General features: G+C 45.5%; 1 protein-coding gene across 1 annotated transcript; it reads left to right on the top strand.

The window, feature by feature from the left end:
* Positions 1-1,914: 1,914 nt before the first annotated feature.
* LOC117899012 (frizzled-3) lies at positions 1,915-18,206 on the top strand. Its single transcript, XM_034808773.1, has 2 exons — positions 1,915-2,602; positions 16,269-18,206. The coding sequence occupies exons 1-2, from the start codon at positions 2,366-2,368 to the stop codon at positions 17,982-17,984; spliced, it is 1,953 nt and encodes a 650-aa protein (XP_034664664.1). The 5' UTR covers positions 1,915-2,365; the 3' UTR covers positions 17,985-18,206.
* The last annotated feature ends 131 nt before the right edge of the window (positions 18,207-18,337 follow it).

Genomic DNA, 18,337 nt, shown 5'->3' with positions numbered 1-18,337 from the left:
ACATATGTATGTATGTATGTATGTATGTATTGTTGTGCCGTTTAATTTTCTCCCTTCTATTTCCATTTTTGCAATAATTGTGATGGAGGAGAGGATATGCTCTTAGGAATGCGTTTACTTAAAATAAATACCTTATGTTAATTGACCTTGGAGGCAACCGTTCTGCATGGAAGGGGTCAGACTCGAACCGATTGTTGGATGGGGCCACATATCCATCTTGAAAGGAAGCGACTACCAATCCCAACCGAGTTCCTGAACTGAAGATATGTAACTGTCATTCGATCTGATGGATTAGCTTAGAATAAATAAAGCTGCCATAGTAATTCCCTATCGATTACCTGAGCATTAAGTCTTAGCTAATAGAAAAATTGCAGATTTTTCAGTAACTTTAATTCAAAAACCCAAAGTGAAATTTCCCACAGTAAAATGAGTAGCTGAAATGTGGAATTGTGGTGGTGGTGCTTTTCGAGCCATTTAAACAGTGAAAATTCTCAGCCATTAATCGTGTTTATGATATGTCGCGCCTCCCGGGCGACGAAAGAAGATGCGTTGGCTCGGGATCGGTATCGGGTTCCATACATTTGTCGGTTAATTGACGATGGAAAGACACTGCAGACCAGACCCCAAAAGAAGATTCAGCGTCCCCCAGACGAAATTTGAATAAACAAACGAATGCGATTGTTTGCATTCAGAGCAGACAGCCACCTGTCTGCCGAGGGGGACTATGCCCATGATCATAATAACGTCTGGATTCTCAGGGTAATGTTACAGCAATTGACTCAAAGGTCATTTAGGATTTACATATGCGTAGTATATGGGAACTGGGAGGGATAAAACTTTATAGATAGCTACTGAAAAATCACTTGGAGGGAGACATCCCTCTGGGAGCGGCATCAACCTGAAATTAATTTTTTGCGAGTCTTCTTTATGGGTTGATGTACGGTGGGTGAAGCGACCAATCTAGTCATTCTTATTGCTTGTTTTAACTTTTCTATTTTATTATTTAGAGATTTATTTAGCTTATTGTTGTTGCGCACAACCTTTGAAATGATGTTCGAACATGCTGCGAGCTGGCTGCGTCTCGAGCGGCGCTCGATGTGTTTTGCATCAGACACGTTGGCATCGAACCTGAAGCATTGAAACTCGCTCGCTTGACGCAAAAATGAGCACACATGCCGTATTTTTTTCCAGGTGGTCTGCTACGTCACAAGCGTCGGAAAACAACTTTTTGAGTCCAAAATTGTTTTTCTATTATTATTTACAAAATTTCCTATACAAGTTTCAAACAACATTTTTTGAAATCCATCACGGTGATGAAAATCGCAGGGTTAATTTACATTGCAAGCCAGAATTTTGTGTGACGTATTTACCCGTTGTCGACACCTTATTTTCCATACTCTGTTTCCGTCCCTTCCCATGATAAGGGAATAAGTTTGATAAGATAAGGGAAAAAGCGAAGCGTTTGCGCGTGCATTCCATTTCAAATCGTCGCCGTGTCGTATCGTATCCACAATAATTTTTGGTTCAAAATAAAACCGACAATCGACAAGAACACAACGTAGTGTCGGGCAGAAGTTTCTTTTCCCACAATAATATCGAAAACTATTGCAAAAAATAAATAAAATAAAAACCCCACAAAATTAAAGAAATAAATAAATATTAATATAAGTCTCTGGCTTGGCAACAAGTCGGGGATAATTTGAAATAATTCAATTTTGAAACGTCGAGCAGGGTCGTCAAATCTCAACAAAAAGTGGAAAGATTTCAACCAAAGAACGAACCTCGGCGTTAAAACATAAACAAACAAATGCCAGTGCGGTGCAACATTGACGTAATTTTTTTATAATTTTGTTTCGTTGCTGCAAAAGTTCCAAATAATTTCAAGAAAAGTAAATACAAATAAACATCAGTGCAAAAACCCAAGAAAAAAGAAACACAAAACAACTAAAGATAGTGACGGAGCTCTGCCGAATAGTTTCGTAAATAATTCCCACAAAAATAAACTGCTTAATGGAACCAACTGATTTAGTGCCGCTGAATTTTCGTTGATATTTAACACACAAAAGAGTACCATCCACGAATAGAACTCCCCCCACATACCGGCATCGGTTCGAGAAATACGTTTAAAAATCCAAAATCCAAACAGTTTCTGATTGAACTTGGAATCCATTCGGATTTATAGTATTTTCTGTGAAATATTGTTGCATTTTTTTCAAGTGCTTCCGCTTTGCGAGTGTTTAATCATTGTCAACAGTTTGCCATGAAGACCTGAGAACTGAACCGTGAGATCCCAAGATCCTCTCTCCTGTCGGAGTGACAGCCTCATAACCCCTTACCCCTGCCACAAAGCGATAACCAAGAACAAATGTTGGCTCGTGCAACGGCTTTGGGCCTGTTCCTGCAGAGCATTTGGCTGGGCATCGGTGGCAGCGCCAGCCTCGATGGACACGGCCAAGTGGTGGGCCACCACCAGATGCACCACCACTCGAGTGGATTACAATGTCAGCGAATAGCCGTGTCGGCGTGCCAGGGCCTAGGCTACAATATGACCGCACTGCCCAATCTGGCTGGCCACACCAATCAGCTGGAGGCTGAGCTGCAGGTAAGCTAAAGCTAAAACACAGGCACGTCCCATCCATGCCCCAGCACAGACTCTCGATCCCACGCCGTTGATAAGCTCTGGCAGCGGCTTTTGTGTGGCCCATAAAAATAATTCTCGTCGCTTATGTACGTGCGAAAGCCGCCAACAAAAACCAGAAAGAAAGGCTAACTTTGGGCTCACCGAAGCCTTACATACCCTCAGCGATCGTTCAGCCGAGCTTCGGGCAGGTGGGCAGACTACCCGCTCTTAGCAAGGGTATCCACGAAGCGGAGAGCTGACAAAAACCTAAAAAACAAAGCCAAAAGTCACAAACTCTTGCGAAATGTACGAAAATTGTGAATGGCAGCGCGGGTTGGGGGTTACAGCGGCGGTCGGCCGGCGTCGGCAGCTCATCAAAGTGCGACTCGCTCCCCCCCCACCATGAAGAGACTCCACTGGCACACACCTGCCCCCTGTCCCGTGTTCTCTTGCTGTGTTTGTTATTCGCTCCAGCGAAAGAAACAAGTAAATAATACGCGTAATGCTTTAAAAAATATAAAACAAGTAATCAGCGAAAACTTTTGGGTTGCTAAAATCATTGGCAGAAACTTTCTTTACTTGAATAAAATGAGGCACCATAGAGAGGGCCTATTGAATTTCTATTGGAATTCTATTCCATTTTCCTATCAGTCATATGCATTGAAGAATTTATTCAGGGTCATGCTTGGTAGATATGAGGGCAGGGTACTCTCAACGACTACTCCAATCTGTTAATATTTACTTCTGAATACTTTTTTACACAGATCTACAATAGATCTTATTTTGTTTTTGGTTTTTGCTTTTTGCTTTTGCTATCGCTGTGCACCCCATACATACCCCTGTGCTGAGGGTATTGTGTACGCCCTCCCGCTGCTCTGATTGTATTTTTTTTTCTCATTTCGGGGGTTTCATTTCCATTAGCCACGCTCTGGGGAAAGACAAAAGGAGGCATGGCTTCGACTTTGACTCTGACTTCGATTCCGATTCTTACTGCGCTGCTCGGTATCTAGATAAAAATGGAAACAACACAAACACACACACACACTGATGGTGTGCAGGCACAGGCACAGGCACAGTTATCACTCAGAAAAGAGTCAAAGAAGCGACATTTAATTGCTTTTCAATTAAAAGAGAGAGCGAGACCGATAGAGCATAGAGAGTGACAGAGGCCTATCAGCGCTGCCGTCTTTGCATGTTCTAAATAAAAAAAGAGTTCCGATAAAGTGGAGAGCGAGAGAGGCAAACACACGCGGTGTGGCGTGGTTGGTACCCCGCAACTTGTCGCCACAATAAACACAAAATTTACTCAATGCTTAAACAATATTTTACGATTGATGCAGCTCCTTGGTCTTGCACGATTGAAAGTGCCAAACTGCCGAATATACCCGTTGTTACCCTAGAACACACGATCAGATCAGAAGAGCTTAAACATTTCTAGTCGTCTTCGTCCATAATTTACCATGAAAATGGCCCATGAAAATCGCTGAGTAGAGGTGCCCCGAAATAGAGAGGAAGAAAGAGAGAGAGAACCAAAAGCAACAACAAACCCTTGGGCCGACCTGTGCGATTGTGCGGCGACAAAGAAAGAAAGAAAGAATGAAAGAAAGAAACGTTGGAGAAGAAAGAGGCTGCCGCCGCTGAAGAGTGAAAGAGAAATGTGTTCAAACGCGAGCCTAGCTTTAGGGAAAGAGAGGGAGGGTAGGCTGTGGCTGTGCGTGTTCCTCTATGTGTGCCAGATGCTGTGTGTGTGTGTGTGAGTCCATTAACACCTTTTGCATTTCATGTCCATGCCTGAATTTGGGAGCGAGCAAGCAAATGTCGATGACGCTGATGCTGTGCCTAAGTGCAGCCGAGCCGCAGCCGCAGCCGCTGCCAACGCGGAGAAGGAGAAGGAGAAGAATGGGGGGAAACGCCAGATAAGCGCATGGTCTGCATTTCAGCTTTTTATCTCTTTGCTGCTCTCTCTCTTCATCACCAGCACTTAATCTCTTTGTTTGCCCATGCCCTCTCCATGGATATGATATGGAGAGGAACTATAGAGGGTATCAAAGCAGTTCAGTTTGTTTCCTATCCTCGATGGCTGTGCTGCTACAATCTTCGATCTCTATTTTCACATAGCGCATACAGTTCCATGGTGTGCAAAGTCTCGACTCCATGCCGAAGCGCCATGCTTCCTTTCTTCTTCTTCGTTTTGTATTAGCTTTTTTTGCTGCCACGCCTACTTTTGCCCACTGCATCGTTAGATGTGAAAATGCATTGTCCGCTTTTCCCCTTGTTGCCTCGATTTTCTCGTTGTTTAGTGGATAGAGAGAGAGAGAGAGAGAGGCACAATGAAGTCCCCGCCCGTACATGCCTCAAGTGGCAATAAAAACGAAAGCAGCGCACCCCACAGCCCACACCAAACATCGAACAAATTGAATCGGAAGCACGTAAAACAGATCAAAGGCACCAAAAACTATACAAAAGAAAATCAAAAGAGGCAGGCAATAAAAAGCAACAACAGCAGCAGCAGCAGCGGCAGCGGCAGTAACAACAATCAAATTCGGAGATGGGTTTACATAACGAAAGCATCAGCAGAGCATCGACATGGGAGGAAAGTCTGCCATGAAATAATGCACCATCTGCCATATAGAGAAGATCAGAAGAACGGGATAGACAGCCCCACAGAAACGCTTAAAGCAAGAGGAAAGAAATATTAGTTGAAGATCTGCTTAAGTTCTCCATGCCATGACTTGAATTGTATACCAAAGATAAATTAGTCATGCCCTCCACCAAATATTGCCTCAATTACTTATCACATTACAAAGAAAACATTCAAAATTCGTCTGTTCGAACACTTGTGGCAGTGTGCGCGCTCCCCCCAAGCGCACTTTCTGCTAATTTTGCAATTTTAAAATAATTATTTATCCATAAAAAACTCATTCAATGCGCTGATGCATGCATTTGTATGTAACTAGTGGCGACTGCTTATTCTTTTACAAATTTGTGTCCAATTAAATAATGGTTTGTTGTTGTGGCTGGTGTTATCTACAGCGGAACGGACATCATCATCATCATCATCATCATCATCATCATCCCCTAGTGAGTAGTGGGTAGTGCACTTTCAATTAATTTGCTTGTAATTGTCGCTTGACGAGCACTTTGTCGGCACTCGCCCCCACTTGACGAACAGACAAATAGACAGACACATACAGACACGTACAGATAGAGAGACAGATAGACAGGCAAAGCAAACAAACAGACATAAACAGACAAATGATAAACTGCAGAGAAATGCATTTGACTCCCCTCTCTCTCTCTCTCTCTCTAGGGATTCTTGGACATTTTAGACACCCAAAAAAAAAACACCAAGCAACCATCTTCCACCCTGTTTTTATTTGCTGTCTCCCAAAGCTCCTCCATTCCCCCGTCTGCCATTTGGGGTTTGGGTTTGTTAGCGCTATCTCCCAGCGACCCTCCCTGTCCAGATAAAGAAAAATATATTCGTGTTCGGGGTCCCATCAAGTCAACAAAAAGCGACGACAGGGCTTTGAAGATTTCTGCCCTTTAATATGACAGATGGACCGTCTGTCTGTCTGTCTAACTGTTTCAACAAAAAACAGAGAGAAATTGTTTTAAAAATAATGGGAAATATGCGCACATGAATCATTTTGTTAGTCAGTGATTATTAGCACATAAATGTCAAAGTGACAAAGTGTGCAACTAGTTGGGCATACCCTCTAGTGCTGTGCTCGTTGTCGCTTCGGCAGATGACAAAACGGTTTGGCATTTTATGTAAAGTAATTGTAAATATTTGAGCAAGGCATTAGACCGAAAGCCCCAGCCACAAGCTCCGGCTCCAGGCCCCACTGCACCCAAAAACAACATCAGAAGACAAGGCCGCGATCCGCATACATACACACATACACACATAGATGGCAGCCATAAAGCAGCCACAACAACATCGAACGACCAACGACCGACGATGGCGACAATAAAATTGTTTGATTTTGAAAATCAGAACCCATTAAGATTGCTTTGGCAACCAGTTCTCCAGTGAAAGAGAGAAAAACTACAGAGGGAGCAGGCAGAGCGAGAGCAATAGAGAGGTGGCAGGGGCAGGGGCATGATAACAATTAACCAAAGCATAAGAAAACTTTCGGGTTCTCGGGATCCAAAGGAATGTCATAAAAGTAAGTTTATTTTTTTTTTTGGTTGTTTCGTTTTCGTTTTTATGACAATTGCCTTTGGGGCTTATCGCTCGGCTCGCCAAAGTCAGAATGCAAGACTTAGCCTCATATCAATCCTACATTGTACATATCTATATATACATATGTATCTATGTACAATTGTGTGTCCTATCTATGTATTGTATATCTATCAGCGTTTGATTAAAGAAATTACCGCGAAAAGGAAAAAAAAGAAATATTATTGCATCGTTTTTTTACTCAATATCTTATATAGGGTATGCAGTGGGTATTTTTTTTTGTGGTTACCTTAAATCGTTGAAGATTAAACATTTTACTGGATCGAGAACTTGTCTCGATTCATTCATTGCTAAATGAATATAAATTCTTCATAATAGATTCAGTTAATTGATATTTTAGCTCAGATATTGCAGTGGAACTTGCCACATTTCATTTTTCTCCTGAAATAACAGATTAATATTAATTAACAAAAACAATAGATTCAAATATTTATGAATATTGAAAGAATAATAATTAAAAATACCAAAAATCAAATAAAAATATTAAAAATTAGATGCAAAAAAATCGTTGAGCATTTTGGATTTACAAAAATGATTAAAAAGACGAAATTGTATTCTTTGGATGGATTTGTACGGTATTCAAATAGTCCCAATGACTCTGGCTATGGCTTTTTCTGTGACTGGTTTCTCTTCCTTTCAATTCTCGATAAATAAAAAAAATACCTAATGTGTTTGCATTGGGTGGGGGGGGTTTGCTATCAGTAAAAGAAATCATAAAATTTTGTTGTGATACTCTCCGGCGTAAAGAAACACGCACACACACACACACACACACACACACACACACACACACACACACACACACACACACACACACACATTATCATCCAAAGTTAATCCGCAACGGCATTTCTGATAAGAAAAGTAACCCAAAAGCTCTTATCAAAGGTTGACGCTGGACACAAAAAAAAAAAGAACGCCAAGCGCCAGAGACACCATTCAAGTTGTTGTTGGGCTGCTACCAGGTTTACGTACAGACAGAGAGAGAGACAGAGAGAGAGAGACTGTTTGCATTGTAATTATGGCAAAGCCCAAAACAACAACAGCAATGGGAAATCCATCAGGGCGGCAGTTGAAACGACTTGGCAATGATAACGTCACAAAAAGCAAAGCGTAAAATTAAGCTTTAGTCGAAGACACATTGGTGGTCGATTTTGTTCTATTTGTATTTGTATCCTGAATCTAGTCAGATCCAAATTGTAATATCCACCATTCACAGAGAGGAGAAGATGGAGAAGAAGACACTGCAAACGGAACTTTTACGAGCAGACTTTAAAGCTTTTGCTGCTGCTGATGCAGCAACTACAAACAACTGGCAGAGGCGGGCGAGCGGATGAGAGAGAGAGAAAAGGAGAGCTAATGGGACGATGGGACATTGGGACGGAATAATGGGAATGCGCTGAACAGACATAACTTCGACAAAATGTCGCTTGTTATTTTTTCGGATATATATTTTTGTCGTTTCACTGGAATTCATCTCTCCGCTCTCTATAATGATGGGGTCAAAATTAGTGGCAATGCTGACGAAAACAATTTGACATCCGCAAGAAAAACAAAAACAAAAGCTACCAAGGGACAACAAAACAAAACCAAAAGTCAGCACACAAGAAGTCATTTCGGATCCTCAAAGCAAAGCGCGATTCCGTAGCAACAACAATTAGTTCATTCCACTGTCGTGGTCGTCATCGTCTTCGTCTTCGTCGGAGGCTCTGCTCTGCTCTGCTGGTTCTCTGCTGCAGCGCAGCTCCCTGTGATCATTCCGCTGTCTGCTTGCCTGCCTGCATGCTCTCCTACTTATTTTCCTGCTCTTGCTTCTACTGCTTCTCCTTCTCCATACACTGGAGCTTACACTGCCGCCCCTCATCCTGCCTCTCTGATGCTTTTTCTTCGTCATGTGCAAAGCCAAACCACGCAAAAAATGCGGCAACGCTTTTCAAATGCCAATTCAGAGAAAGAGCGAGAGACAGAAGGGCGAGCAGCAGAGAGAGGCATACCTGCTGCTTCACGATACCTTTCTCACCGTCCGCGTTTTGCAGCAGCAGTTGGGAAACGAGTGGTTACAGTGGCTGAGCGGCACACAAAATCTTCGGCGAAAAGCGTATCGTGGTATCCAGCGGCTAATGCGAAGAACGGCAACAGTTAAGGAAGCAGGCAGAAGAATCAGCAGGGCAGGGACTAGCACTGCCACAGGAACAGGCACTGGAATGTCGAAGTCCCAGCCCCAGACGCAGAAAAACATTGCAGAAATACAACAACAACAAAAAACGACGGCCGCAGCAGCCACAGCCACAGCCACAGCTACAGCCACAGGTTTCTGTCTTGAGTCTTTTGTTTTTTGTGGTACCCTTTCTGCGCGCTGACTATAACAAATTTGAGCAGACGTTTGCATTACGCAAAGAGTGAGAGAGAGAGTGGGGGTGGGATAAGTTCAGCGCAGGAACACTTGCCCAATTCGAGGGTATTTGTGGTTTCTATACACAAAATAAGTCTTCCCTTTGGGAGCAGGCAAACGGCATGAGGCAGGAGGCAGGATGTTGCAAGATGACGTTGAACTTGCTGCTGCCTGTTGCATTTGTTGCTGCAGCAGCGCGTAATTACATGGCAATTAAGTTAATTGAACTGCGCGCCTGCGTTCGCGTGAATTGCTCTCGCTCTTTACCGTTCCCCGAGCCCCCCACAAAACTGTATACGAAATACGAACCCCATCACCCCAATCCCAATGTGTGTAGCTCCATTGCCCCATCATTGCTTTACATGACAGTGGGATAAAGTTGATCCATCCAGTGGCATAATTTGTGTTGTAAGTTGCGTGTAGAACTCGAAACGGCAGCCTCATTTTGGTAATCCCGCCTGACAAAATGTCAGCAATGGAGACGGCAGCGCATATATTACTCCCGTGGACTGCCCCTGGACACAGGGGCACCATACATCCATACAATGGCATGGGCTGTCAGTGAGGCCTGGCCGCGGCGGCTGCGGCTGCGGCAAACCAGTCCCAAAACATGTCCCAATTGTATGGGTAACTGTAGCGTGCCAGGATCGCAACGATACTCTAAGCCAAAAAAAACCAATTGAACCGGCAATGTACGCGGCCGTCCAGTTTAGTTCTCAGTTTCTTAGCTTTTATGCCGCCGTAAAGTCCCTTCGCTTCGTCCCTTGAACGTCCGACTGCACCAAGAAGATTTCTGTCAGAGATTATCTAACCCGAGAGAGAGCTACACTTGAGGACAACGATTTAGAGGCAATCAGTTGAGGCTGAAACTAATCCACAGATCGAAACTAAGTATCAGTTAGCTGGCTAATTAAATTTCAAGTGGAACAACAAATTGTATTCTTTATTAAATTAAATTTCAAATGTAGTTCTTTATTTGGATTGAGTGATCTGCAGGCAGTTAGCCCATTAAGTGATCGTTTCTTTCGCTGTGACCTGGACTGTATACACAGCCAGAGAATGCCAGAGAATCGATTCCTAGCTCTTGATGTTGTGCGCGGCGGCCTCCATCTGCCTGGTGCTTTGGTGCATTCCGCTTGGATCGCACTGCGACAGGGGCTGCGGCTGGAGCTTTGGATGTCGACTGGGGGCTTTGCTGCTCCTCGTTTGCCTTTGAATGACAATCGTCGCCAAGTCAAAATGTCAATTAATTGTGAGACGACAGTCGTATGTCGTCGGCATTGCCAGCGCTGGCGAGTTGACAGTTCTGTCAGCGATCCATGGCACTGCAAAAATGCAGTCAGTCGGCGATCTCTACCATTTGAATTGATATCCAGCTAGAGCTCCAGCTTCAGCTCGATCTCTATCTCGATTTGTGGCTCTTTCTGCATCTACATATGTATGTACATCTCCTCTATGGCTTATCAGAGACTTTGGGCGCTAATTAGGATGGCAAAATGCTGAACCTCTGCATCCATGATGTCATGGAAGTTGCTTTCTTGTCGATGTATCATCCCATCGTTGAACGGAACCAAACGCGACCGAGGGTGGGACGGGGTCAGGGCGTCTTAATTATGCAAATTACTGCCAGAATCAAGTCAGCGATCGAGATCTGCCTGCGATTGAGACGACAATCTCAGCAAATAAAACACACATACAGACGAGTGAGTAAAATACAAAAACCCAAAGAAAAATATAGAAACATAATTTTTTGTTTGGTTTCTTTTGTTTTGTTTGGTTTTTGGTTCGCTCGCTAATTGCAAGCGCTCTCTCGTAGCAAATTAAATCAATTGTCTTTGATGTTGAGCCGACGACGAGCGACGACAGCCTGCGCCCCAATAGATCGCCTCTGCCCCTCCCCCTGCAATAGCATTCGTGCACAGCTGTCAATTCGAATCAGCGACGGAGTCGGAGTAGGAGCGCGTCAGCGCCAAATGGCAACTAAATCAAATAAAGCGCAAAATCAAATAAAGTGCCACAATGCACGCGAAAAGCCGAATAAACAAACCCAGGGGGATGGCAGCAGTTGACCGACGCATGCGTACCCTAACCCAGTGTGTCTTAGCACACAGCTAACACTGCTCATATTTGGCACACCAAAATCAAGCGACTCTTGTCGTGTGGGGCAAACCACAATGTGTGGTTGAAAAAGATGAATCGTTGCCGGCTCCGCTGACTGCGCTGACCAAAAACTTGACTTTGAGCTGCGCCAAGTGGTGTGTGGCAAGAGTGGCCGGGCCTGGCCTGGCCTGGCCGGACCATCTATCCATCTATCCGCCGTATATATGGTTTGTGCAAGGCATTTTGCAACACTTGTCACGCTGACAGCCGGCAAATTGTTTTTGGGCCGCCGCCACAGCTAAATCCGAATCCAATGAAGCGTGCCGCATAGATGCCTCCCAGAGATAAAGGATAACCGAGTGGAGCCGCTGTCACGGCCAAGTGTGCACTGCACGACGCGTTGACAGTTGAAAGTATTTCGCTCTCCGTAATGAAAGCAGAAGAAGGACTGTGGGCTTTTAGGTGCCAAAAGCTCTTTCGGGCTGAATTTAATTCCAACTTCCAGCTCTCAATTGTTTAACTAAAACACTGAATAATTTCAGTATTCAAATAGCGCTGAGTAATCGCATAACAAATTGCATTCATCGATACTTAGATAACCATTTCCATTCCCATTTTGAGCATCCATTGGGGGCACTTAAGACCATAATTTGTATGCCAGTCTATGCCCCGGTCCAGTCTGGGCTGGGGTTGGGCTCTTGCAAAGCGTAGAAAATTATAAATTAATCCATTACCTAGATTATGCAGATGTCGGAATGCATTAAGTGTCCACGGGCACTGGGCCCATGGGTGTGGTGGAGAAACAGCAGCAGCAGCAGCGGAGGATCTGTTGGATCTCTTGGGCATTAAGCGTTGTTAATGAATGAACACACGACACAGACACAGACAGAGCCTGAGCCTGAGCTCAGGCTGAGTTGAGTGGCGTTTCCATCTAGTTTTACTCGGGATAGAAGGAGACAGAGGAGGAGGTGCCACACAAGGTTTTGTGGCACTAATGAAAGTCAAAGATATCGCAGCCGCTGTATAGTTTCCGATTGTGGCGGCAGCTGTTTAGGGGTTCTCCCTTCCATTCCTTTCCTTTCCTTTCCTTTCAAAAATATTCAAAGTCAAAAGTGCCGCGCGACAAAGTCTGACCCGTCGCGTCCCTTCCTTTCGTTGCCATTGCATTCGCTTCGAAATCATTAATCAAAATTGAAAAATCATTAAGTTCACGTTTTTCGTTCGGTTTTTGGGAGGTGTCAACTCTCGCATTGTTGTTGGTCTTGTAATTGAATTGTGAACACGAGGAGGGGCAACGGCAACACAGACCAGCCACCAGACCAGGTCCCGCTCCGCTCAAATTGAACAAAATTAAATGTTTTTGGTCTTCAGTCGAAAAAAGTGTGAAACACGCTGCTGCGAAACACACGAAAAAAAAACGATTCAACAACAATTTAAAAGAAATTGCCGCAAGTCTCCGCGTCTCAACCACAGCCACAACCACAAAACGAAACTCGAAAAGAGCTCCAGGCGTTCTTTGGAGCGAAGCAGAAACGGTTCATTATTATTTTTGTTTTTGTTTTTGTTTTTATTTTGTTTTTTAAGTAAATTAAGCAGAACTTTGCTGTTCATATCCAACGCTCAAGCGTAGCCCGATGACACAAAACGTGCGATCATTTCATGATTGTTCAAAATCCTCAGCAAAGCCTCAAGAAATGATTGTTAAAAGACAGTGTAAAGAGGACCTCCTATTTCGCTGTACATGTACATATGTATATTTTATGTACATGCGTATGTACCTTGACCCCCCACCAATGTTCAAAACCTTTCAAATTACCGACTTTGTTACTGTCTGTAATAACAATAATTTTGTTTGCTGGATACCAAAACGAATTTGTCGCTTGGTGTCGGGTGAACGCTTGGACTGGATGGACGTACAAATGTTACGGCGAGCCGCGGCGAATTGCCAACTTCTTCGGTTTGGGCTTTTGCGTGGCCGAAAAAAAATGACAGCAGCAGCGCAGCCGCAGCCGTAGTCGAGGCACCGCGAGTGGAAGGAGCACGACAACATAAATGCTCAAAGCGTTGCAGATTGCATTCGCTGCGCAGAGTGAATAGGGGAAGGGGTGGAGCGATCGGCTTGAGGGTGTGACTGGAAGATGAAACGTAGAGGAGTGGCGCGGAGTATATGGTGATGATGATGATGATGACCAAGCATTGCTCTTTTGCATTAATAATACATTTTAGACACTCTTCAAGCTCTCGCTCTCTCCCAGCTTATCGCTTTCTCGCTCTCTCCATTACAGTTTCTCTGCTCTGCATTAAGATGTGTAAGGCTAGGCAGAGCTCTGTCTTGCGCTCCTGTAATATTTTACTCTCCTGGTGTACTACTCTAACTCACCCTCTTTTACTCTGCTGGTGTACAACTGTTCTCTCCCACACTTTGCTACTCTCTTGCTTGCAGCTGATTGACTTTCAGTTTTCTATACCATACCCCTTGGTGCGGGCCATATTAGCTGCAGTCAAACTAAAAAAGAAAACAATTTAGTAGCAACATCTGAACATTTGAAACTGACCAGCTTTATTATTATTTCCTAAATAAGCACATTACAGATGATTCATGCAAATCCACTGAAAATTGTATGCACATACAATAGCTACATATGCCATGCCAAGCCATTACACGGGGTATTTGCAATTCGAGAGGCATGCCTCGAGTACCATGCATTTTTCTCTCTCTTCTTTTGGGCTTTGGTTTTGCTTGACGATGATGATGCTATGCTTTTGCTGCTGCTGCTGCTGCGGCTGATGATTATGATGATGATGATGAGGAGGTTGGTTCACTTGCTGTGTGCTTTGTGTAGTTGTTGTTGCTGCATCATTAAATTATTATTGCCTGAAGCTATTTTTCATCGAAGTGCGAGCAGTGGTGTGAGAGAGAGATGGCGAGCGGTCTGGGGAGAGGAAGAGAAACAAAAGCTACACAAAATTGGAAATCGCGTGTCTAATGCTTCATTCGAGATGCCCGGCGGTTCTTCTGCTGCCCGTCCACCATTCCCATCCCTATGCTCTCCTCCTCTTTCTCCTCCTCCTCCTGTCGTCTGAGGCCGCATTCGGCCTTTCGTCTGGGCCTAATGTAGCTTAATTATACAACCAAGAGCAGCGGCAGCATCAGCAGCAGCTACAGTGGAAACAGCAATAACAATTCGGTTACTGTTAGCCCCACAATATCAAAGCCATGAACGAGTTGGCCTGTCCAAGAGGCAGCAGCCCATCAAATCCATGTCAAAGTCCCGCTCTGGGAGTCACTGGCGCGATATCAGAATGATGCTACATGGAAAGAAAAGCTTGCAGAACGCTTGGCCAAGGAATTTCGGTCCACAAAATGGATCTTCAGAGCCATAAAATGTTGAATCCCTTGTCAATGTTACTCCGAAATGTTCTCTCAGTGTACTCAACTCCTGCAGCCGGAACCTTGGAACTCTTTCCTGAGAAAACGTTTCTCGATAATTTGATGCAGCTCTCATTTTTTTTTTTGTGTTGATTCTCATTTTTTTCTCTGTCTGTGGGTCTCTGGGCCCCCCCAAAAACCTTTCTGTTCCTGCCATCATCCTGTGCTTTGCCCCGGACTTGTCTAAAATTCCACAAACTCATAAATGTTGATGCGTCTGGTTCGTCATCGCCTCATCATTGTCGTCCGGTCGGGTCTCCTCTGATGGACAATGGGCCTGCGTCTGCGTCTGCGTCTGTGCCTGACTAAGTTTGTGGGTTTTTATGTATTTGCTTCGTTGTTTTTTTTGCTCCGACATGGATTAATTTCGCATCAAGTCGAATGGAATCTGGCTTCATTTGATGCTATTAGATTGCATGGCCAGTAATTGACAATTAATTGCCAGCGACAACAGCTGCAAATGGTAGTGGAATGAACGCGGGATGCCTTTTGAAACGTTTTTTCTTATATTTTTCCCATTATTTTTTTATGTGTGAAATCTGACGCAAGTTTTCACACCAAACATTCAGACACATACAATAATAATGGGCTAAGGAATGAACAAACAAACAAGAAACCAAAGAAAAAACCGGACCTCTGCCATGTAATGAGTCGATTTTTCTTATGGACAAAATGAACAGATGAACTATTTAACATACGGATGTACATACATATGTACTATGTATGCAGACAACTTTTATCAATTAACAATATTTAATTATATCGTTTATGTCGATGGAATGGCCACATAAAAGATTGCCGCCAAAATAATTAGAGCGAAACTTTCTGTTCGATAAGCAAAAAGCATCAGCAGAAAGTACACGCAAAATGTTTACATATGTATTTACTATGTATATAGTACGCATCTAGTAAAACTAAGCAAAAACAAATGGGTGCTAAACAAAGCGATTCCCCTTTGCCCTTTCCCCTTTCCCCTTTCCCTTTGCTTGCCCGTTGCTCGTTTTTTCACACTTGTGGAGGCACCTTTCGGGCCTTTTGTAGTTTCTGTGCTGGACTTTTGTTTCTACAAGTTCGCGTTGTCTATAATTTTATCTAATAAAAGTGCCATAAAAACTTAATCAAACAGTATGGCTTGTGTGTGTGTGTGTGTGTGTGTTGTGGCGCTTGGCTCTTTGTTGTTTTGCCGACAGCCAAGCAACATTAACATTAACAATAGCCACAACACACAATAATTGAACAAATGTTGCCACAACAATTGCACTTTTTTTGTGTTTTGTTTCGTCTAATGTCTGATACTGTAGATTAGGTGGAAATTGCATGGGTGGCAAATGTTTGAAGTGTTTGAAAGACTTTGAACATTGGCTCTGTGTGACTCTTCATTTCATTTTCATTTACTTTTCTTTCATTCTTTCATCTTGGATTCCCCTTTGATGGCCTGACTAATAGTTCCTGCATTTGTTTTTTGCTTTTTCTCTTGCAGATTGCCAAGCTGATGCCTTTGATCGAGTCGGGGTGCTCGCGGCGGGCGCGCTTTCTCCTCTGCTCGGCGCTGTTTCCGCTCTGCACGCCGGATGTGCCACGGCCCGTGACCGCCTGCAAGTCCCTCTGCGAGACGGTGAAGGGGGAGTGCGCCGCCAATGCCGGCTCGGAGCTAATGCAGCTGTGGCCATCTTTCCTCAGCTGCGAGAGTCTGCCGCAGCCGGAGAAGCACGAGCTGTGCATGCAGATACCCCAGGAGGGCGCTCATGCGGCGCCAACGTCCAGTCCGGCCGCCTCGGAGGTGGCACCCGCCCAGGATCCCCCACTGCAACAGCAGCAGCAGCAGCTGCCACAACAGCTGCAACATCCGCAACAGCAGCAGCACATGTCCCGCTTTTGGATGTCCTGGAAGACGGGTGGCGGCAACGGCGGTGCAGGAGGAGGAGGAGGAGCAGGCGGCAGCCTGTCCGCCATCGTCTGTCCGCAGAACTTTAGCGTCAGTCATGTGAATCCGGAGGAGTGCCTGCCCCAATGCCAGCGGGACGCGTACCACACCACGCAGCAGAAGAAGCTGACGGAGAGCCTCATCCTGGGCCTATCCGCCGTCTGCTTTGTCCTCACGCTCTTCGCTTTGGTCACCTTCTGGGCGGAGCCAACGCGCTTCGGCTACCCGGAGCGCCCCGTGCTCTTCCTCTGCCTGTGCTACAATCTGTTCAGCGTGTGCTACCTGGAGCGCATTGTGTTCCACAACCAGGCCCGGAGTCTGGCCCAGCTGCAGGAGTCGCAGGGGCTGCGGCTGCGCCCCGTCTGCCAGCTGACGCCGCCCTGCCTGGCCTCGTACATCACCACCTCGTACCTGAGCTTGTGCGCCGCCAGCTGGTGGCTGATCTTCGCCCTCTGCTTCTACCTCTCCTCCCACAAGAAGTGGTCCAGCGAGGCCCTGGAGAAGCGCTCCGGCCTGTTCCATGTGCTGGCCTGGGTGCCGCCCCTGGTGCCGCCCATCGCAGCCCTGCTGCTGGAGCGTGTCCGCCCCAGCGAGCTGACGGGCATGTGCTCGGCCCCCGGATTCGTGGAGCTGCCCGCCCTGGTGCTGCTGCTCCTTGGGCTTTACTTTACGCTGCGCGCCTCCCGCTCCCTGCACTCCCTGCAGCAGCAGCTCCAGCCCACGCTGGCCCACCACCGCTTCGGCCAGATCCGGAAACGGTTCGTCATCTTCTCGCTGCTCTTCTTCGTGCCAACGGCGGCGGGCGTGGTGGCTGCCCTCTGCGAGCGCTTCGGCGATCCCGTGCCCAGCTGCTCGACACCCGAGGATTGCGCCTCGCCGGAGCCACTCGCCGCCTGGCCGGCACTCGTGCGAATCTTCTTCCAGCTGGCCGGCGGCACACTCACCGGCATGTGGGTGTGGTCCCGCAAGACCTGCGAGAGCTATCGCAGCCGACTGGTGGCCGGCGGCACGCCCACCTCCTCCCTGATGGCCCAGAGCAAGTCCGGCGCTGGGGTGAATGGCAATGCCCAAGCCAATGCCATGGCTGGAGGCGGATATGCGCTGCCCAAGAAGCATCTCTACACCAGCGGCAAATCGATGCTGGCCAGCGGAGGTTTCGTTGGTGGAGGGGCTGGCGGTGGCGGTGGCGGGGGCGGTGCCACGGCCCCGCTCTATGCGGGCATCAGTTTCCACAATGTTCCCGTCTACAATCCCAATCAGTCGCTTGTCTAAGCAGTGAAGAAGTGGTCCAAAAGGCTTCAAGCCATACGAGTTTCGAGTTCGAGAACGCATCTCCCCTCTACCCTCTACCCACTCCGCTCTCCTAGCCTTTAAATATATTATATAATAATCCGAAAAAAATTATCAATTGAAATGTGTTAATAGTTTTTAAGAGCCAAAAGCTTCCTCAATCCCCCCCTCTCCACACCAACAATTTTGAATAGTTTTTAAGTTTTATTCTGTATAAGTCCTGTGTACATAGGGGAAATTTATTTTTTTTCTTATTTGTAAATTTTTTTTTTGTTAGTTATTAAATAGTGTTTAAGCCACTTAATTTTAAATTAAATGTGTGAATAAATTGTGAA

Source organism: Drosophila subobscura, chromosome A (assembly GCF_008121235.1).
Source record: "Drosophila subobscura isolate 14011-0131.10 chromosome A, UCBerk_Dsub_1.0, whole genome shotgun sequence".
Taxonomy (NCBI): Eukaryota; Metazoa; Arthropoda; class Insecta; order Diptera; family Drosophilidae; genus Drosophila; species Drosophila subobscura.
Note: the sequence above shows the minus strand (reverse complement) of the source record. Positions and strands in the feature narration are given on the sequence as shown.